Source organism: Takifugu flavidus, chromosome 11, assembly GCF_003711565.1.
Source record: "Takifugu flavidus isolate HTHZ2018 chromosome 11, ASM371156v2, whole genome shotgun sequence".
Taxonomy (NCBI): Eukaryota; Metazoa; Chordata; class Actinopteri; order Tetraodontiformes; family Tetraodontidae; genus Takifugu; species Takifugu flavidus.
In genome coordinates this window covers 4907033-4930089 of record NC_079530.1, presented here as the reverse complement: position 1 = coordinate 4930089, position 23057 = coordinate 4907033, and the positions used below count along the sequence as shown (strand labels likewise).

The 23057-nt window shown below is 43.0% G+C and overlaps 1 protein-coding gene across 2 annotated transcripts in view; it reads left to right on the top strand.

The window, feature by feature from the left end:
- Positions 1–20863, top strand: part of grid1a (glutamate receptor, ionotropic, delta 1a) — a 135669-nt gene extending 114806 nt beyond the window's left edge. The window contains exons 7-16 of one of the 2 annotated variants that reach the window (XM_057047145.1): positions 1280–1441; positions 2114–2233; positions 7102–7203; positions 8567–8764; positions 9394–9724; positions 12138–12276; positions 16206–16401; positions 16883–17049; positions 17604–17844; positions 19973–20863. In XM_057047145.1, the coding sequence (XP_056903125.1) occupies positions 1280–1441; positions 2114–2233; positions 7102–7203; positions 8567–8764; positions 9394–9724; positions 12138–12276; positions 16206–16401; positions 16883–17049; positions 17604–17844; positions 19973–20410 (2094 nt within the window). In that variant the 3' untranslated portion in view covers positions 20411–20863. Of the gene's footprint in view, positions 1–1279; positions 1442–2113; positions 2234–7101; positions 7204–8566; positions 8765–9393; positions 9725–12137; positions 12277–16205; positions 16402–16882; positions 17050–17603; positions 18076–19972 lie in introns of both variants that reach the window. The other variant, XM_057047146.1, reaches the window with a different exon arrangement.
- The last annotated feature ends 2194 nt before the right edge of the window (positions 20864–23057 follow it).

The window sequence follows — 23057 nt, the reverse complement described above, 5'->3', positions numbered from 1 at the left end:
GGTTTTATAGAGGTCACAACCTCAAACTGTTACCATTTAAAAAAGCTTAATCGTTACCGAGATGTGTGTTTCGTGCTGCTGGGACAAGGCAGTTATCTAAAAACTTTAATCCTTAGATTTTAACTGAATTCCTAGACATGTCTGCTGGGCCAATAATGTTTTTAGTCATCCCATGATATTTATTTAAATGTACAATTAATCAACCACCCTACTGTTTTTCAATTGTGTGATGAATTCATTCCTCCTTTTTTTGACTTTGATGTTGATTGAAGCTGGTATGAAGAGAGGGTACGCAATCAGCTAGGTCATTGAAATACACAAATAACTTCTCACCTCAGAGGTCGAAGGTCATGTCAGTATTCTTGCCGCTCAATGCAAACCATGTGTCTTCAGCGCGTCCTCATTTCATTATTTATCGTGCTTAGTTGGGCCATGACAGCAGTCTCCCTGCAGTGTCTCGCAGCTCCACTGACTTCTTCATTTTCCTCCATATTCATCCATTTCTGGACAGATGGCAACATTATGTGGCTCCTGCACCCATAGTTTTCCATAATCGACATAAATATAATAACGGAGGAAAATTATGGTGTAAGCATACATTAAAATAATGAGGGTATCCCTCCGATCACAGCCCTCTGGCTGCTGAATGACCTCAAGTATCCTGACTTGGTGGTCTTGAGACGACTGACCTCAACTCATGTCCGACCACAAAGAGACTAAAGGTGTCATGAGCTGCACGCCCAAAGTGGCAGTTAGTGTTTCCCCCCACTGATCTTCTGCTGTAGAAGGACTTGACTTGACCCAGAGGGCCTGTCAAATCAGCTGTCACGCTGAGACGGGAGGCGGTCAACATGATTCCTGACAGAGTTCACTGCAGTCATAGGGAGGAACTGATGGCAGCAATGAAATGAACTAAGCTGGAAGCATCTTTACTGCTGGGGTCAGAGCAAAGAGCTCTAATCCGCCCAGTTCGGAGGACTGTTCAACAAAACCAAGTCACATTCTGAGGGAAAGGTTGCACTTTATTGTTCTCACCAACGGAAAACACAACTATACCCTAATTTGTTTATCTCTGCTTTAATTTAAACTTGAGCCTTAATAAATCTTAGTTCAATGGATAAAAACAACAGCATCTGCCTCCAGATGTCACCTATAAATGCCACATAAACGGGGGCTGAGGGGAACCAGAGAATGATAAACAAGGACAGACAGCATATCTTTTTAAAATGGAGTAAAAGAGTGTGCTGACAAATGCCCCCTGCTCTGCCCCCCAACTCAGGTGTCCAACCTCTACCTGTATGACAGTGTTCTGATGCTGGCCAACGCCTTCTACAGGAAACTAGAAGACAGGAAGTGGCACAGCATGGCCAGCCTGAACTGTATGAGGAAGTCTACCAAGCCGTGGAATGGTGGATGGTCAATGCTGGACACCATCCAGAAGGTATTTAAGCTCAAACAAGAGCAGTTCCACTTATTAAGAAGTAAGATTTAAATGACAGCTTCTACGAGGTTTGACCAGTTTGACACCCCCTCACAAATTCAATATTTCAGTCTCGGTTATTTGAACAAAAACTGAATAGGAAGTCATTTACTTGATTTCCAGGTTAGAGGCTTCTGGGCTTTGCTGTAGCCTTTTGCACTTTTCTCATTTCAATAAGAATCTTACGAAGCAGCTTGATTTTTGTCTATTTCAAACTGATAATGGAATTTTTTTTCATGGTTGCCGGGATGCTGTTTTCATCTGGAGGGTGACATTGGATGCCCGTGTGGGGCACAGCGAACAACAGAGACAGAGTTCACATCAAATGTTCCTCTTGGTTTCACTGGAACTGAACTGCCGTCTAACGTGGTTCCTCTTACACTTTTTACTGAAAAACAATCTACAGCTTCTCAGGAGGAATGAATGGTGACGCTTGAGGTTTAGCTGAATTGCAGCTTCACTCTTCACTCAGCCTGAGCTGCTTTATTAGCTTTCTGCATCACAGGAAATTTAAATGATAAAGTCTGGTGGCTTCTATTTGTGACGATTGTGAATTTTGCAGAGCTGAAACAGTGAAGAGTAAATTCTTCTGTCCTCTCTGCTTCCTGATGGTCCTCATTCTTGTTTCTGCAGGGGAGGATCAGCGGCCTGACAGGACTGATGGACTTCCGTGCTGAAGGCTCCAATTCCCACGTGCAGTTTGAAATCCTTGGAACCAGCTACAGTGAGACTTTTGGGAAGGATGTGAAACGGGTCAGTGCAGCTCAGTACCACAGCACACAACCTGTTCAATAGCCCCAGCTTGATGCAGCTGCTGGGATTTGATGGAGGATATAGAAATAGTTTGGACCCATTTCTGTAACTGGGAGTGTCTCATTTCTTTAACCCTCCATATACAAATTTACATATGGAGCAAACATTTTCAAGCTTCATATGTCATTTAATAAAATCCTTATCTGCCTAAACACACAACCTCAGGTTTGTGGGAAGGTAGTTTCATTAACCTGCTGGAAAAAACAGCTGGAACAGAAACAGGTTATGTTTCGCCGTGCTGCTGTTTCACTGCATTTCCAGATGTTGTAAAGTAGCAACACAAACTAACTGATTGTCCCATAAAAGGTGTAACACAACTGAAATGATGAATCTCTCTGGATGAGAGTCTTGTTAGTGGCTGTGGATGGCCTGGTTCAGTCAGGGACTGGCTGCAGAATGAAGAGGAATAGAGTTTCTTGGTAATCTATGTCAAGCCGGAATGACCAGAAGTGGTAATGAAGATTTAATCACCACTTAGCTTAGCTGAACATCATGAAGGCAATTAATCATAAGGTGGCCTTTAGCATTTACCGAGAAAATGAGCATAACACGCGTGCTCCTGAGGGCACATGTCCTGTGGACGGGTTAGGGTTGTGGGGAGGGTTAGGGGTGAGGGGGCGCATTTCAACACAGAAGAGAGAAAGGTCAACATCAAAGCCCAAACGTGTAGTTCTCACTGACTCTAGGAGCCAACAGAGAGCAGAGGTCAGGGAGCACAGCAGCATGTGGTTGCTTGTTGTGAGAATCAGGCGGGGAATAAGGCGCCAAACACAGTCAGCACTCTGCTTTACCGCCTGGACGTCTATCTGGGTTTGTGTCACCTGCTTGGCGGAGCTGTTCAGTGTGACAGAGCAGCTGGAATCAGGCAGCTCTCCCCTCTCTTTATGTGTAATGGGATGTTTCGATTCCCAATCAGCAAGTTGTGCTCGGTAAAATTGGTGTCTACCATCAAGAAGAGTAACGCCATTACATGACTGCCTCTGCAAATGTGCTGTCGCGTCACGTTACTGTGTTCCTTTCGCGCCTTGACGGTACATGTTCCATCTACCGACCCCTCAGAGTCCAACTCATTTTGTGCCGCTCTCATTTCGTCTCCTGTCCTTATCCTGTCGTCCCTGTTCTCTTCTTCCCTCCCTCAGCCAGCATTTCCTCCCTCTCCATCATCGTTTAGCTGCATTCAGTCCATTTTCTCCTCAGCCTGATGGTTCTCAGATGAGGCGTCTTTCTGGTTAGAAACAATAATGAAGACTGAAATACTATTTCCTGGATGGCTACTGTGAGTTTTCTGCACCGTCCTGTTTCTGCTGCAGAGTGATCGATGCTGTTGTTGTCTGGCCTTTCTGCTTTGCTCTTATTGATGTGATGTTTGCCTCTAATCAGATATTACTAATGACTTCCAGCTTAGCCAAACCTTTCATAGGCAGAGTCACTTCATTTGATGCAATTATTGCTTCTACCCCAGCACATAGAGAGTAGAACATTTGCTATACAAATGACTGTTATCTTTTCAAAAGTCAAAAGTAAATACCCACAAACTTTGGAAATCCAATCACATTTATTTAGAGCCCAAAATCACAGACATTGTTGCCTCAAGAGGGCTATTCAATCTGCACAGATGTGACCCCCTCTGAGCTCAGACCCTCGAACTGGCTCAGAAAAACCTTAACCAATTTTAGGGAAAAAGAAGAAACCTGAAGGAGATCCAAAGATGATAGCTGTGCAGTAGATGTCATGATTACAGAAATCATCATCATCAATATTTGTACTATATCTGTTCATGATTATTAAAGATATGGGAGTTAGTGTATCATCTGTGCATGGACGGAGGTTTTTCCATTGTAATAGAGCAAATGTCCTCCATATAAAGATGTTCTCATATGGAGCTCTGGCCCCCTCCACCTTCAGAAAACATCAACATCAATATTTGTACTATATCTGTTCGTGATGATTAAAGATATGGGAGTTAGTGTATCATCTGTCCATGGACAGAGGTTTTTCCATTGTAATAGAGAAAATGTCCTCCATGTGATGTCCTCCATATGAAGATGTCCTCATATGGAGCTCTGGGCCCCTCCACCTTCAGGTCTTGATGGACCATAACCAGGATCAGTCAGACTAGAGAAACACATAATAATAAAATTATTTAAAGGCACCTTTCGAGGCTGTCAAGGTCACCTTCTGGAAGGTTTATACTGGTTTTAACAGGTTCATACATGTTGTTCTTGAATCAGTTTTAAGCATTTCAGAACACAGTTTTCTCAGTAACAGCAAATATTTACATTTAAATCTGTGTTCTTCCAACTTTCTAACATTGAAAGGATTATTGTTATAACAGGATGGCATTGCTAGTTTATCGTCATATTCAGACTTTCTTAGCCAGAGCTGCTCCCAGTATAACCGGTGGGTGTTGGCCACAGTTCTGCTCACGGTTTCGGTGTAGTCCTCCAGTTTCCCAGCACCGTCTGTCACTGGCTCACTGATGTTAAAGCTCTCTGGATGTTTCTTTCACTGCCAGTCGAGCTTCACCAGCTTTACTTACATCGCTTTCCTTCTCATGATTTTGTGGATCATTTTACAGGCCAAATTGGTTAATGAGGCAGCTGTGTAATCATCTATATACTGTAGATGATGTTTATACATAAAATATTGTTGCTCTATTGCTACTAATTATTTCTGCTGGATCCGTGCTTTCAATAAATAATTACTTATCCCTGAGGTGCTAATTATGCGCTAATTTAATTGTGAAACTTCATGAACACAATAAAATAAAACTAACATATGATACTGTGGAAAGTTGCTGATGTTAAAATCCATCCAGCAGTTATAGAATATTTCTTTTGACTGTTTCATAACTAACCAACTGTTGTTTTTTTATGATTTGTCCCTCAGTAATGTTGCAATAAAGTGGAACCAGCTGCAGTTGTGTTTCCATTTTAAAAGCTTATATAGCCTGCTGGGCTAACATGTTTTTATTGACATACACACGAGCTGCAGAATTGCACATGCGCTAAGATTTTTGTCCTCATCTCCTGCCTTCATTTCTAGTAATATTATCTAGTTTTTCATCCCTTTGAGAAGCTGATGCCCTTGTTGGCTTGATTGATAGACACGTCTTGCCATTGCACCAGCTACTTCTATCGCTGTGTATCCCTCCTCCAATCCCAACCTGAACCTCATTTAGGAGGTGAGACGGTCACAAACCATCATTTTCAAGGTCAGTGGTGTTCACTAAAGCCCATTACTGAACATTATGGTAGTAACACCACTCTCTAAGAGTTCTGCAGAACAGAATCTTTTCTAATTTGATGAGTTGTTTATTTTAATTTATTTGCTAATTATCAGATCGATCTATCAGATTGTTTTGAAGTTTGGTCCATGTTGCTGCAGCTTTGCTGCTGGTTCACTTTGTGACTTTTGGCTGCAGGGATGTATGAAGTAGAAGTTATGGACGTCAATGTTCTTGAGCTTAATGAGCAAAGATTGTCCTGGTTTTATGGAGGACGGAGCTCAGACAACACACCTACAGTATTTTCTAACCAATGTGCACATTCAGCTCTCACAGCTGTACAACAGCAGCTTTATTGTGTTGACATTGATCCACTTCATAAATGCCCTCTAGATTTTTTTATATCCAGAGTTGTGAGAGACACCTTCAGCCACACGCATAACAGGTGGCAACTGAAGATTATCGTTACGGTTTTTGAGGTATTTGTTGCCTCAGCAGTGAGTTCATTTGCGGCTGTAAGCTGTTGTTTATCTGGAGTTTCCTCCGTATTGTATAATCCTTCACTTTGCAAGTGTCAGTCTCAGGGATTTATGTCTGCACCCGTTATTTTGTTTAGAAATCTGGACCAGTAATCATAATCTGGAACTTCATCAGAAGTCATGTTTATATGTCTGCAAAGCCATTTTTTGTTTCTTGGCTCTAATCTTGCATATGTACAGTTAAACGAAAGAGAAAATAGATGAAGGCTGTCATGAAAGGTGACTTAAAGTTAAGTTTATAATTTGTATATTAATCCTGGGGTTCTTTTCTACACAATGTTGCTTAAATATCCTTCGTAGCTATCCGTCTGCTGTCCAACAGTCAATAAAGCCTTTGGATAAATCTGCCTCAATCACTGAAACACAGTATTACATTTCAGCTGCTTGTAATGAGAGACACAATTAGAGACTTTTCTAATTTGAACTCAACCGGTTTTCATGCAAATCGGCTGTAACAAAGGTAAACGTGAGAAGTGATAATGGGAGTGTTAATGTGAAAGGTTAAAGCAGATGGAAAGAGAGTGTTTAGGGTAAGAAGCCATAGACTGAGCTGTGCTGTCGGGCTGTCAAAGCCTCTTGTCTGGCCTTCAACCGCCATTCTTGTCCTGTCAGCTCAGATCTCTTAAACCAATCCAAATGATGTGTATCTTCTCAAAAATCCTTGTCCAGCTCGCAGCAGAGATTAAGAATTGAACAAACAGCAGCTGGAGAACTTGAAACACATCTCAGAATGTTGACAGCGTGGAAGAGAGTTTAAAGAAAAGATTGTTGGGATAAGAAGAAGGAAGTCAGTCTTTTTCTGCACAATGACTACAATGTGTGGGGTCTGAATATTTAGATTTTTGTAACACAAATTCAAAAATGTGCATGGGCGTGCGATGTGTGTAAATGCTAATTAATGAAGCAATAAATGTGTGATTGTGTTATTGTGATCAAAAAAATGTAAGAAATACCTTCAACCACCTTCTGAAATTAATGACTTCTGCCTTATGTTTACATTCCAGTTTAATATCCTCGTGTATGTTTTCTCTTTCCTCCATTAGCTGGCAACTTGGGACTCCACTCGCGGGCTGAACGGTAGCCTAAAGGAGAATCGGATAGAGAGTAGCATGCAGGGGGTGACGCTCAGGATTGTAACATTGCTGGTAAGTTGTGGGAGTTAGCTGAATCTGTTAATACTTGACCTGAGTAGGCAAATATCTGAGAATATTACTCTGAATCCTCTGCAGCTAAATTGATACAAACAGCCGCAGTAGGACTAAACCAGAGCGTTGGTTGTTTAACGCTGTGCTGGTATGGATTTTTCCATGTTGAGAACAGGTGCTAGCTGCATAATGTCGATTCTATAATGCCTCAGGTTTTGAACAAACACAGGTTCTCTCTATGCTCCCGACTCCTCAGACTCAGTGTTTATATATCCTGTGTACCCACAGCAAATCTGCACATTATGTTTTTCTGCTCTTCTTTCAAAAATGTCTGCTTTGCACACTTTCAAACTCCAAACATCTCACGAGGGAAGCATCAGTATAACCAGAAGATCGATCAAGACCGCCACAGTAGGCGTGGATGACGAGTTTCCATCATCACCTCCTTTCATAGACAGTGGTGGGAGTGCGCCACTCACTTTTTCTTTACCACAAACTCCCCAAATAAATAATATTCTCCCTCATCTAGTCTGTCAATATGAGCCACGCAGGCCTGTCAGGGGCTGAGGAATGTGTGCAGACCAGTTCACTTGAATACCGATGATGGTGTTCCTGCTGAGAAGGCAAAGCTGATAACAAAGCTTGTGTAAAGTTTGGGTGCATTTAGATGCATCAGGTTATCAATCTGTGGACGTTCCACCTGCTAATGAACCCTTTTACTGTTTTGTTTTCTTCTTGTTCTAATAATAAGTAAAAAAACTGATTAAACACAATTACAGACATTCAATTCTATTTTCGGCCCTTCCCTTTGTTGTTAGCCGGCACAATATTGATAATAATAACCACCAAAGTCACCTAATGGAGACATTTATCCGATTTCCCTTTGACACCACCCTCTTCTCCCTTTACCTCTCCCATTCATTCTTCTTCTCCTCTATCTATTGTCCCTTTTACCCATCTACAGTAATGCTGACCTGTTATTTCGACCCATAAAGCAGCTGCATAGGGAAGGGCGGGATTTAAACAGTAGTTTCAACGGTGACCAGACCGAGCCATAATGCCGTGTGTTACAGGTCAACAGATGCTGAAGTAACACTCTTATTAAGATGAAGTTCAGCTTAGATCACTTCAGAAGCTCTTCATAAAAGTGTCAACCTGAAGTTCTTAATATGACTGAATGTGTCCTCGCCTGGGTGGACGATCGGGCCCCCAGCAGATTAAGGAGCATCCTGATAAATGTCGTCTGTGATTAAGCACCTTCTCAGGTTTAAAGGAGAGTTTGAGGATAAATCCTAAATGTAGAAACATTAATGTGTCTTAGACTCATTGATGTAAGTTCAGTTTTCTCTCTTGATTCTGTCAGGAAGAGCCTTTTGTGATGGTGGCAGAAAATATTCTGGGCCAAGCAAAGAGGTACAAAGGCTTCTCCATCGATGTTCTGGATGCTCTCGCTAAGATCCTGGGCTTCAAGTATGACATATACCAGGTTGGAGATGGAAAGTACGGTTCAGCACTCCCAAATGGATCCTGGAATGGCATGATAGGAGAACTCATCGGAAAGGTTAGCTTTTCCTGTAATATCAGCGGGCTGATTATCAGATATTCTGGGATTCAGGCCATATTGTCAAATTTGGGAATGGAAGCCAAGATATATCAGTAAAGTGGAAAAGATTAGAAAAACTTTTCTGTGAGCCAACAGTCCATATCTGCCAATCAGTTTTCTCCTGTGGATGATATCAGAAAGTTCCAACCTGATCTAATTTCTGCTTTTTGGACGGACGCTGAAAAAGTTTGACAATAAGTTATGAAATCTGTGGTTTTGCTGATGCTGCAGTAAAAAAACACTTTTTGGTTCCTACAAAGCATAAAACTCTGCCAGTAAAGTATTAAATACTGGAATTCGGCAAAAAAGAACACATTTGACAAACAGTTTTAATTTGATTCAGTGTGAAATAATGTGATTCTAAAATGTGGGCTGAGTGTTGTTGAGTGCAAACCTCTGTGACTGTTTGTTATTATCCATTTTCTGCTTAGATTAAAGTTTCGCGTGATATTGGATGATTGGAGATTAAATGGGCACCAGAAAGATTAATCTAACTGTCGGGGTGGGGGGGGGAGTGTGCGTATTATGGCTATTTATGGAGCATATTTTCATGGTGAATAAATGAGCCCATATAACTTCATTCACAGCAAGCTGACTTGGCCATATCAGCCATCACCATCACCCCGGAGCGGGAGAGCGTGGTGGATTTCAGCAAGCGCTACATGGACTATTCTGTCGGAATCCTGATGCGCAAATCAGAGGAGAAAATTAATATTTTCTCTTTGCTGGCACCGTTTGATCTGGCGGTTTGGGCGTGCATCGCCGCGGCCGTTCCTGTAGTTGGCATCATGATTTTCCTTCTCCGGCGCATCCAGGCTGTGCGCTGCCACAACAGTGCAGGAGGTCACACCTCGCCATCTGTCTCCACTTCACTCCAGAGCGCCATCTGGATCGTCTACGGTGCTTTTGTACAGCAAGGTGGGTGCTGAAATATGTTTTTCATTTGGCCTCCTTCACATCCAGAAACTTCATCCAATTAAATCTGTGACGTCGGTTGGAGCTGTGGAGCTTTTGATGGAGAGTAAAACAGGAAAAAGAAGCCAAAACTGAGCAGCAATACCAGATCACTGAGGGACATCACATGTGTGGGATGCGGCAAACAACGCTGACTCAGTTTAGACTCAATTTGAAGCCTGCAAACCGCAGCTGTTTGAAAGGTGCCCTTGCCAAGGACAAGGTCCCGTCTTTAGGATCCAACTGCGTGGTGGTGTTTGGATGTGTAGCTGCATTAGTAAAGACTGGCCCAGCTCCCTCCATATTTAAGCTTACTCTTTTAATTCCATATTTTCTGCTCTTTTATGCTGGTTGACTGCTGCCATGTTTCAGGGTTCCAGCAGGTTCCGTTACTGCTGGTGGGTCTTTGTCACTGTCACAGACCACAGTGATCTCAGACCCCCCTCCAGCAATTTTTTTTTTTTTTTGGGGCAGTGCCTCCATGTTGGTGACATCCACAGGGTTGATTTGTGGAGTGTTTGCAAACATTTCCTTCCATGTTTTAAACCAGTTGTTTTTCTTTTTTTATTAGAAAACTGTTGACTTTCCATCAACCTTTAATTAATTTGGGTAAAATAGTTTCTATGCTTGCAGGAGCAGCATGGCATACTAAAGGAGGCATTCACTGGCTCTTCTGCTGTCTTGCTGTGTGCATGTGCGCGCGCGTGTGTGTGTGTGTGTGTGTGTGTGTGTGTAAGAGGCTGAATTGCCAGTAAATAGAAGCTTTTTAAGACCTGTTTCACTGCTGCTGCAAATGGCAAAACAATATTGAGATTCAGTCTGTGCACATTGCTCATATGATGACAGGCTGAACAGGGAAGCGTCCTGTGCATCCTAATTGCCCCCTAACACACCGTCAACATTTCAGTCCTACCTCCTCTTGTTAATAAAAACAGAACTAACCTTTTTGGCAAATGTTTCACAGCAAAACATCTTTTCTGTGTATTTGTCAGTGTCTTAAATTCCCAAAATATTGTGTTGCTTTTGTAACAAAACTGTGGTCATTGTGACTTCCAGGCCGCCATAGTCACAGCAGAATTGGGTCCACAGATGAGATGTTGGTGAAAGTTCAGGGTGACCAGGGGTCAAAGGCCATTCATGCATGCGACCGCTGACCCTTGCATAGACTGCTTGAATCAGCTGTCCACCAAAAGCTTTTTTTAGACTGTCAGTGATTTTATTGCTCTATCTTAGTCTTCCTGTTCTTTAGTTTTCTTTAGGGACACATTTGAAATACGCAGAACTGTTCAACATCAGGATGATGAACAGAATTTCATGTATTGAGTTCTGAATTTAATCAGTGCGTCTCACGGATGGGACCAACGCAGGTGATGAGGAAATCCCCAAAGTCTTAAGATGAACATTTCCCATTCACTGACCTTGAAAAATCAGTCAGTGCCACATGTAATAAAGCGGAGTGATGCTGGAGGCCTGAGTTCATTCCCACAGACCGTCTTCAGGGCACAGCTGTGTTGATACTGACACTTTGAGACAAATATGTTTTCATTACTTTCCACATCCTGAATCTCTCAGATGACATTTCTGTGGCTTTACTCTTGGAAATTAGAATGTGTGTTGACATTTTTCTCATGCAGCTCAGAAGCTTTTGGATATGGAAAGAGCAGGAAGACCATGAAAGGAAACCAGTGTGATGAGCCAGTCTTCCTCGCAGCAGAAACGGTTTAAAGACACGATGTAAAGAATGTTAAAAAGGCTGCGTGAAGAATGAATATTAATGAGCATTGACTCTTTTATTCTTTAAAAAAAGGGGGCTGGGATGTGGGGGGCAGAATCAAAATTTTGACCGTGAGCCTGATCAGGCAAGGCGGCGGTAGATTCGTCTGTTGGGAGCTGGGTTCTGAGGGTTCTCGGTTCAAACCCCAGGGCAGACAAAAATGAATGGTGTTTTGGTACTAGGGAAGGTGCGAGACCACATTCAAAGCATTGCCAAGGTACCAAACCCAGAAATGCTCACATAGGGCCCTGTGATGAACTGCTAACTCATCCAGGGGTGGGCCTGCCTTTGCCCATTGTTTACCCTCCCTGTAACCCCTCATTGATCTGGTGTTGCTTGCACAATAAAGTGGTTAAGGAGATGACACAAGATCTGGAACAATGACTGAAATTGACTGACTAAGTCTAAGTTTTTAATGCCAGTAAAGGCCTGATTAAATTATGACCAGATCCAAATGTTTCCCACACTGCAGACAGGGGTCACAATCAGGGGCCGCGCCCTGGCCGACCGTGGACCCAAACACCCCGATGACTGACGATCGTGTGCTATTCTAGAATCTAGAATATGATGGTTTAACTCTGCTGTCATGACGTACTTCCTCAGGCAGCGACTCCATCCTGGGCTCCGTGGCTCTGCGCATCGTCATGGGCAGCTGGTGGCTTTTCACACTCATTGTCTGCTCATCGTACACAGCCAACCTGGCTGCGTACCTGACTGTGTCCCGGATGGACAACGCCATCAGGTAGGACACAGTCCTTTTACTTCTGCCAAGCTAAAGAATAGCATCAGAGAGAGAGTTACTTATTTGATATTACTTTGCATGGTTCATTTGGGTTTCAATGACAGCATTCAGATGTTTTCTTCATCCGCATGTTATTTATCACAGTCGGAGATTTAAGAAAAGTCACTCCACACAAGTGAGCAATGTGTGGTGAGGTTTGGCAGCCAGATGTCAACCACATCTGACGTGATCGGTTCCCCTCAACGTTCTCTTCCTGACATTTTTCCATATAACGCTCAGACACTTTCAGCTTCATGGCAGGAGACTTTGGTGCTTCCACAAAATTCACCATTTGCCCAAAGCTTGAGAAAATTACAAAAAAAGTTGGGTTGTTTTATGTCAGAAATGAAACTTGTTCCTGTGAGAGGAGGAATGGCTTTGGTATTATTGTGGAAACACTGTAGGACAGATGAGAGATAACAAATTTAAACAGGGAGTTAGGTCAGAGCGAACTGACCTGGGGCAAGTTCTCTATGTTAACATGAACCTTAATAAGATTACTGCTCACCTCTGGCTTTCTTGATGGCACAGCTACTAAATTTTAACCATTATTGCAGAAAAGGATATTTCTGTTTGAGTGTGTGTGTGTGTGTGTGTGTGTGTGTGTGGTGTGTGTGTGTGTGTGTTGTGTGTGTGTGTGTGTGTGTGTGTGTGTGTGTGTGTGAGAGAGAGAGAGAGAGAGAGAGAGAGAACGAGAGAGAACAAGAGAGAGTGAGAGAGACTTTAAACAGAATTCAGGGAGATCATATGCAGGAAATGCAGATAGAAAACTCATGTCATGCTGAAGGAAATCTGCAGAAACTCCATTTAAAGTTTATGTGAATGGGATGGAAGCAAAGACACATTTACCCAACCTGCCACCATTATACACCAACGTCACTAGAAGAAGTCCCTGAACCGGCAATCAGCACCTGTGATTCTGTGGTCACATTCAGCTTGGACCAATTCTGGGATGTTGTGTGGAGACAGCCTATCTCCTACTACACACTGCATTCCAGCTCTAACTGGAACCATCTCTGAGATCCCCAGTTTGACTGGATGACAGCTTATGTGGAAAGTGTGACACCATGGAGAGACCCTCACAGGCTTTCTGTTGATGCTATCAAACACATTTCAGCACTAATTCAAACTCCACATTTTCACACATGGTGAAAAGAGGAGCCAGTTGATTTAAATATAGCCAGTGGAAAAATGCAGCTGCCTTCAGATAATTTTTTTAGCCAGCAACAGAGTCAAGGTTATGATGGGAAATTCAAATTTGACACAACCACAGGATCCACTGAGGGAAGAAGAAAAGACACAGGTGCTGACATTTCAGCTCCAAAATCCTCATTTCCCTTTATAGTCAAGGTGAAAGACTGACCTGCACGCATGATTTACCTCTGGCTGTTTACCAGCATTAACTCTGTTGTTTGTTGTTGACAGAAAATCTCCTTCACAGGGTCCAACAGTACAGGTCATTAACAATTAGAAACACGTGCACGGCTGCATTAAAGAGGCTCCTGCAACAGCAGAGTATTTAAAAATGTCATTGTGTAGTTCAGATTAGTCAGGGTGGTTACCGCAGAGGGAGCCAGGATGTTATCAGGACCCAGTGGGATGTTCCACCATCTGGCAGCAACTGGAAGGAATGATGAGGGGATGAAGAGGACTTTCTGCAATCAGGCTTTTGCTTCTCTCTGAGTGGTTTTGTACTCAGACAGCCGTTTGAAATGGACTGATGGTTTTCCTGCACAGGTCCGAACAAACAAATGAAGGTGCATGCATCCAAAGTCTGAGCTGCTCCATTAATGCTCTATGCTCTATGCCTCTCCTCTCCTCTCCTCTCCTCTCCTCTCCTCTCCTCTCCTCTCCTCTCTCCCTCTCCTCTCCTCTCCTCTCCTCTCCTCTCCTCTCCTCTCCTCTCCTACCTATCCTTTTTTCAGCCACTGTTGCTTGTCTGGGGTTAGGCCCTGGGATTCTGGAAAGCGCCTTGAAACAATTTTGATTGATTGTATAAGACGCTATATAAATAAAGATTGATTGATTGATTGATTGATTGATTGATTGATTGATTGATTGATTGATTGATTGATTGATTGATTGATTGATTGATTGATTGATTGATACTGGCTTTTTGTTTGGTGCTTCCATGGGAAAATGATGCTGGTGCACGGTCTCAACAAAGACACACACACACACACATATGCTCTCTGGTTCCGATAGCTTGAATTAGAGAGCATCTGCTGTCACGTGCGGAGCCTCAATCACACCAGAACACAGAGTCCTCCCCATTTTATTCGTTTTGTGATTTGATGTACTCCCATATGCATCCCACCCATCGTTGCTCATTTGTGGGGTAATAAATGAGCAGCTGCAGCTACTATATCTCTGATTGCATCGGGACCAACTGAGCTGGACACAAATTGTGAATCAGAGGATATAAGTGAAGTAAAAGCACTTTAAATAGCCTACAAATGTCCTCATGCCAGCATGTATTTGGAAGCCTGCTTTACAGTAGCTGCTTTTCCTTTCTTGACTCTGTGCTCTCTAGTTATATATATATATATATATATATATATCTAACATCTATGGAGAAATTTCTGAGTGGCTGTCGCGGATCCTACCACCAGAATCTGCATCATGAGCGTTTAAATCTGACAGGGTTGGGATTAGCACTCAGATATGAACGATGGCTCAGGAGGTCCTTTGGCCAGGTTTGATCACTGGCCTGTGCTGAACTGCCTTGGGGAATATTACTGAAGCTGCTTTGATTGAAGTGTGAAACTGTGGGTAGGATGGCACATATGTTGACCCCTGAATTCAGGTTTTTCAGAAGCACCGGAGAGGTTTAGGTCCAAATCTCTGAGCTGATTGATGCTTGATGTTATAATGTGTCAAAGTCCTCCATTAAGGTCATGTGGGATCAGACCTTATGTCTGATTAGTTAATGGCTTTTAGGTGTTTTGTCAAAGTTTGACTTTTTCCATCCATCCATCCCTCTGGGATCCAGACAACAGTGCATGCTTTCTTTCATAAATGTTCTTCAACTGCATCAGAAACAGAGACCATCCACTAACGCTACATCAGTAGGACATTGTGTTCAAAAAAGCTGGTGAATCACAGCTCCTCATCAGCTGAGGACATCTAAGCAGCTGAGGACATCTAAGCACCTCCCATCACCCGCTGGGATGGGAGGAGCCTGCACACATATGGATTTATCTCCACAGAAGGTCATAGTTCTCGTGCTGCCATTGTAGTTCCAGCTGCTCAAATCTTTCTCTAAATCAGCACACATTATCAAAGTGCTTTGGCCGTATTTATATCAAATGTTGATGCTCATTTTTACTGCCAGGCTCATGTCCCATGGAAGACCTCCTATGCTCTATAGCTGAAAAACACAAGAATGGAGTGAAGGAAGCAACAGCTACTAGAAGATTTTTTTCTTTTCCCAGAATAGGTGGAAATGTTTTTTTTTTATCTGCACCCACTAAGTTACAGGTTGAGACCATGGACATTCTGGTTGTCTGCCTGCAGGAATGACTTTCAATAATCAATCTGGCACAACTTTCCTGAAAGGAGCCACAGCAGGAGGCTTCTGAGACCCACTTTCACAGCTGCGCCTCCCAATTAGCCCCTTCACCCCTCAAACCTTTCCTGAAATTTGTTGAAGGTACATACAGGACAGACATGGACACATTCTGGCCTGTCAGGAGGACCAAAGCTCCAAATAGGAAGCAGCAGTAGAAAACTTGACAAATGTCTTTTCTATGACTGAACTTGGGCTCTATCTAAGAACCTCAGTCAAAGCCACGCTGCCTTTGGTTTGCTGGTGGGGTAGGAGGAGGGCGTTTACAACACATCTAATAAAATAAAATCTGTTTATATCTTCATTGTTTTCCTGACTGCAGATCGTTCCAGGACCTGTCCAGACAGTCGGATCTGGTTTATGGGACCGTGAGAGAGTCAGCTGTCTTTGAGTACTTCAAGGCCAAAGGCACCAACCCTCTGGAGCAGGACAACACGTACGCTGAACTCTGGAAGACCATTAACAAGAACAACGGCCTGGAAAACTCTGTTTCCAGCCCATCAGAGGGAATCAAGAAGGTCAGAGCTTCCTCTGAAGGATATAGTCAAGTCACTTTTGTTGCATCCACGAATCTTGTCTGAAGCTCCGCTTTTCTTGTTTTGTTTCCAATTTGCAGATTACAGATTTATTGCAGTTGTTTTCTGATTACCTGCGGGTAGAAAAATAGGATAAAAATTCAAGTTCTTTTTTTGCAAAAGCAGATTCCACCAAATTTTCATGACAAAAATCTGATTTTGTGACAACAGCAGTCACAACAGTCTTCAGCCAGTTAATAGAAATTCATAGTCTTTGTCCACATCAATATATTAAATGTATACTTAAGCATTAGATCAGTTCACTTTTCATTTATTTATTTATTTGGAATATTTTCACAGTTAGTTAATCACACAATAAGAGGAAATAATCACCAGTCACCCAGCCTGTTAGCTTGTAGCTTTGTCTCTTTGTTCTTGTGTTTATCTGTTGTAAATCCTTTTCTACATTTGGTGGTTTATGCAGGCAAAGCGGGCATCCTATGCTTTTCTGTGGGATATGGCGGTGGTGGAGTACGCTGCTCTGACAGATGACGACTGCACGCTGACAGTCGCAGGAAACAGCATGAGCACCAGAGGCTACAGCATGGCCCTTCAGCACGGCAGCCCTTACAGAGACCTCTTTTCTCAGAAGTATGGGTGTTGATATCAGCTACATTGCTCACTTTGTAATTATTGAAAAAAACAGTTGTGGACACTGCTGGCAGGATTTACTATGCAAATGATGTTTTCCTAGTTTTAGACCCCCATTTATGAGCCAGCCAAACCAAACAGCTTCACACTCAGAGTCTAAACCGCAGAGTTTATCAGCTGCTTGAAGTGTGTTGTGGAAACTCCATCAGCCTTTATTTGCATCTCAAACAACATATCAATATCAGGCTGCAGTTCAAACTGCAGTTTTTGGTGGTATTAGAGCTCTTTAATGAGCTAGAACCCGATGCTAAAGCAGAACATTGACTGTAACTGTTTCGCTCTCCTTTACTTTTAATTGGGTCACTCAAACTGTTGTTTAATTAAAGTTCTTAAGGACGATATTGATTTTGTAAGCCTTTGTGTTTGTCGATAGAAATATCTTTGATTTTTTAAACTATTTTCAGTTGTGTGTGTAATTTGATTAGTCAGGTATTAATGATGTCTCAATAAGTATTAGTGGAGCCTTTGAAGAACTTCATACTTTATCTCCCCAGGATTTTGGAGCTTCAGGAAAAAGGTGACCTGGACATCTTGAAGCAAAAATGGTGGCCGAAAAAAGGCCGATGTGACCTGCAGAGTCATGCAGATGCCCAGCCGGAGGGCCGGGCCCTGCACCTGCACAGCTTTGCTGGTGTTTTCTGCATCCTGGCTGCCGGGCTGCTCCTGGCCCTCCTGGTGGCCGCGCTGGAGACCTGGTGGAACAGCAACCACTGCCACAGAGAGCAGCCCAAAGAGGTGACCACAGACTCATCGGGCCAGGGCCCAGTCCCAAGCCTGCTAACCCAGAACCGGGCCATGGTGGCCACCGTGGGTCCCCCTGCCCCACCAAGGCCACGGTCGAGACCCAGACCCCCGGGCCCCCCGGTCCTGCCCAGAGATGCCACTGCCACACTCTACTTTATGGATCCAGCAGGCGCTGACGCCAGCCCCGATTTAGTAGAGCTGCAGTACACGCAGTTATAATAGGTGTGCCCCTGATGAAAGTCCAGACATCATGTGATCGATCTACTCATTCGTTTCCATGTGGGAGAGAGTTTGGGTGCTTTGTTGAGACTTCCGTTGCTTCTCTCTCATACAGCACATAAAAACCCACCACCATGGCCTAGTCAGCCATCGTCACAGATGGTAATGCGAGAGAAGCGGATAAAACCACAAACGGCTTTTTTAAATCAGATTTTCAAAACCAGGCGTTGGAATTGCGCACTTCAGCTGTACAGTAGCTCTCTTTAGCTCATCCATTCAAGTCTTAAAGCTTTAGAGCTCTGACTTTAACTCGCCCCTCCACACGAGGCGTCCAGACAGCTAAGGCTTGACATGGATCCCTAAACTAAAGTGTGAGCACAAGCATGTACAGTAGTAAAGCATCTGAGCTTGGTACCAGTCTGTCCATTAGGTATCACCAGTTCAGGCAGCTCTTAGTACACAGTCACGTCTTGGAACGGTGACCAGGTCTCTGGTGGCGAGTTTGAGTTACTGCCGTCGACTTGGATGTGTTGCACCATGACACCCATGTTTCACCAGAACATGATGGTGTGGGGGAGTGGGGGGGGGGGGGGCAAGCACAGGCCTGACCTTCGATAGGGAGGGATCACTGTCAGTCTCAGCATGGGGCCGGGCTGGGGAGATGCTCTTTTTACCATCCATCATCTCACTCCATGTCTGTACTGTTGTGTGGACGTTAGTGCCTCAGCATGACCAGTGTTTCCTGATTTTTCCGTCGCTTCGTTCGCATTGACGTCAACGAAGCAATGATGTGCCAATCTTTACCCACAACAGACGTGCGGTCACCTAAACATGTAAACACTTGTGCATGAAGAGCATCCACATTTATGCTTCCTTCAGAAGTCCAGATGAAATTAAGCACTTTTAATTTCAATGCTTTGCTGCTTCAAGGTGTTGTTTTCAGACCTTCACTTCTTCACATGTTCTTCTGTTGTGGTCTCCTAAAGTTTATGTGTGAAGAAACACTCAGTTATTGCACCAACATCATTCTTCACACTCTTTAGTCAGACCTTTCAGGAAACTTCTACTGGGTGAAGCTTTTGTCAGGACTCTGTGTTGAAATTCAGATTGGTGGAGAATGGCAGTGAAAGATGACCTTCTAGAAGTCTTCCATCTGCCTTTTGAACTTGAGCTCAGTCAGCAATTGTTGGATCCTTTTCTGCAGACTGTTGTATTTGGTGTTTGTTTGGGGTTAGGCCCTGGGATTCTGTAAAGCACCTACAAACAATTTTGATTGTAAAAGACGCTTATTTTAATTGTAAAAAATTGATTGATTGATTGCTTGATTGATTGATTGATTGATTGATTGATTGATTGATTGATTGATTGATTGATTGATTGATTGATTGATTGATCGTGAGAGAGTCCTGGTTGTTCCAAACTTCTTCTATTTCAGGATGACGGGGGCCACTGTGCTCATGGGAACCTTCAGTGCAGTGTTAATGTTTTTGGAGTCTTCTCCAGATCTACATCTTAAATCCAGTCATGGCATTGAAACATCTCAAAGATGTTCAGGAGAAATGAAGCTAAAGTTCAGATGCAGTATTTTAGTTTTTCTTTCTTATAAGTTTTGTTCCGGTTCTTGAGTGTACCTTGATGGTGAATGATGAATATTTCCATTTTTTATTTTAGCATGAGACCACAACATAAGAAAATGTGAAAAAAAGTGAGAGAACCTGGACTACATGTAATCTTGGAGAAGGTGGAGAAATAACTATTGATAACATGTCCTTCTCTTTCTTTGTCCTCTCTCCCACATTACAACCATTGTCCTTCTTCATTACCATCCTCTTTAACAACATCCCTGCTCTTGCTGCCATTGTATTCCACGTTCCATACTGTGGCTTCTCTCATTCTGTAGGACAAAGAGGTGAACCTGGAGCAGGTCCACCAACGTTTAAACAGTCTCCTGGATGACGACTTGGCCCACAAGCAGCTGCCAGGTCAGTCCATCGAGATCTCTGCCCTGGACATTGGCAGCATGCAGCCCAGCCAGTCCCTGGAGGCTTTGTCAGCCCGAGACTACCCGTCCCATCGGGGGCTACCACGGCTCTCTGTGACCACTTTCCTGCAGGAAGGTCATGGGGCTGGAAGGACAATGAGTTCAGGCCCTGGCAGGAACTTGCCCCTGCCCCTCAGCAGTGCCACCATGCCCTCTATTCGCTGCAAACACAGGGCACCCAATGGGGGGCTGTTCCGGCAGAGCCCAGTCAAGACACCCATGGCAATGTCCTACCAACCAGTGCCAGGAGGACCCATCCCAAAAGCTAGTGAGCCCAGCCACGGGACATCCATCTGAGCATCAGAGCATTCACGGACATTCAAACTCGGAGAGAAGAGCGGAGCGGCTGAGTGCCAAACGTGTGAAGAGATCAGAATAAAATACAAAACAAAGGTTTCTAATCATGTGCGGAAGAGTCAGGCTGGGATGTACATATGTGTAAATAGTAACAGAGAAGTAACATTAAAAGTGTATTTTGAATATTCAACATTTGAGTTTATAAAACTGACTAGTCTCAAAAAAATGACTGTTTGAATGGCTTTGTACATTTTGTTCTGATGAAACCGGTTGACATTAGTTTGTGGTTGTTTTTTAAAGTGCCAAATTCTAAAAACAAAACAAAAACCTGTTTTCCTTTCAAATTAACTGAATGTACCGTGAGAATTTATGAGAAAAAACATTTCACACTTCAGATATGTTGGAAGAATTTATTTGTTTCTTACCGAAAAAATAAAAAAGGTTTTAAAAACACACTTGACGTCTGCTTGAGAACATCCCAGCTTCGCCGCTGCCGCGACACTGGGGCCTGATCCCATCATGTTCTTTTTTTCAGACAGCAGGAGCTCTTCCCTTCGTGCACCATCATCACGGCTGCTGACCCAAACCACAGGGCCAGCTCAAATCTGTCTCATCGCGCACGCAGAGGGACCCATCTGTCTTTGTCCCCCCCTGAAGGCAACAGAAAGCAGAAGGAGCTGCTGCCACTACGAGGATGCGTTTCTTCATCAAAATGTTGCCACCTGGGTTGGTTATGCAGTTTGGACTCAAACATCAAAAGTGCTTCAGGGATCCAGCTCTGAGGGGTAACCTCAGCCAATACTGGTGCTCTGGTCTGTCCTGCCTGTTTGTGGATTTGCTGCTTATGCTGGAAGTCGGAAGTTCAACTCGACTCCAATCAGCCATAAACCTCCTGAAACACGAGCAAGCTCTTCCTCAGATTCAAGCTCCTTTGCCTCCCCATCAGAAGCAGGAGCTCAGCTGAAGTTACACTCTTTCGAAGGAACTTCAACAGAGGAGCCGCTGACCTTGTTCTCAGTGAGAATAATGATTTAAGGGGATTTTCCCGCTTCCTTCTGCGGGATCATGTACAAGCAAACTGAATGCCTGAGTATAGCTAAAATGTCTTCATGTAAAGGTTTTTAACAATGTTCCACACATGGAAGAAAATGACTTAATAGACTCATTACTAGGTAAAACCAAAATCTCCATGTTTTTTTCTTTTCTGTGTGGCACATTATCATACAAATAGGCTCTTTGTAATTATACAATTTTGCCATACAAGACGCGCATGAATAGTCTGTATAATTAGCTCATGTGGGCAGTGTGAGGCAATCTGCTGTAAAATAACTTGTCCCTGCGGGAAGATTGCTGACCGTCTGTACGGAGCGCCTCCGCCTCCCTGATCATCCATCCTGTGGCCACGTTAGCTTAACTGCACCCATGCTTTTGCTTTCATTGCTTCAGGGATAGACTTTGCCTTTTTAACCCCCAAAACGTAGTTAATTATTTAGCACCTGCAGCAGGTTTGATTTAATGAAATAAGATTATCAAGCTCCACATTTTCTGATACTATTTTTTAAAATACAATTTTTCAAGTTGGCATCTTTGTTGCGAAGATGTTATTTGAAAGGTCCATCTGTTACCAACAAAGACAACATAATGATTTACTAAGTTAATCAAGAAGGACTGGCAGATGGAGCGCGTTAATGAGAAAACATAACTTAAGTGGACTGCATCTTTACGGGAAATATTTAAGGATATCAGCCTAATTTCTCCAGTAGTGGAGCAACAGATGACAGAGCCTGTCAGAGGCTACAGCAGCTGGCTCAGTTCGTTTAGCATAGAGCCTGAAAGTGGGAGAAAATGCTGGCCACAAAAACAGTTCACTGTTGCACCCATAATAAAGGACATTATATTGTCCTTAATATCATTAGTTACGAACTGCAGCAAATTAAAAAAAAAAAAAAACAATTAAGGAAATCTCCAAAACAAATAAGTCAGAGAATCAGGCTAGAGGCTATAACTTAACATGCATTTATTTTAGAAATCTGTGTCAGGGTAAACACACTTAAAAATGCAATTTATTATCCCAGAAGAGCAGGGTTCTCATCTGAGCCATTTTCCCAATTAAATCAATCAATATACTTAAAAATATGTATATATGAAGCCATGATACATTTTCACTGTTTTGGTTGATTTTTGTTAGAAATTAATATTCTAAAAATGGCAAAGAAAGATTTAAAAAAAAAAAAAAAATCAAATGTAAATAATAAAGCATCAATTTGCATCAAGGCTAATGCTAAAACTGCATCTGAATGTGTCAAATTTCAAAATTATTGCAAACCATACATACATATTTTAAAAGTACAAATCTGACTTTTTTCAAAGGGAATTCTGGTCTTTGTGCCTCTGGTGCTTAAAAAAAGAGAATCACATACTGGTTGAAATCAGGTGCTGCTCAGTCTGTTGAATTGAGCTAATCCTGCTAATCCACTGAATTCAGTTCGATTTCATGATGGTAAATCTGTCTTCTTACTGAACACTTATCTGGCTGACCAGTACATTGACTCATAATGGGAGTGAAGCCACAGCAGTGTTGGAGCTCAATGGCTGAGAACCCAACAACCATCAGATACTGGTTCATATTGGACCTCTGTGTTGGGAT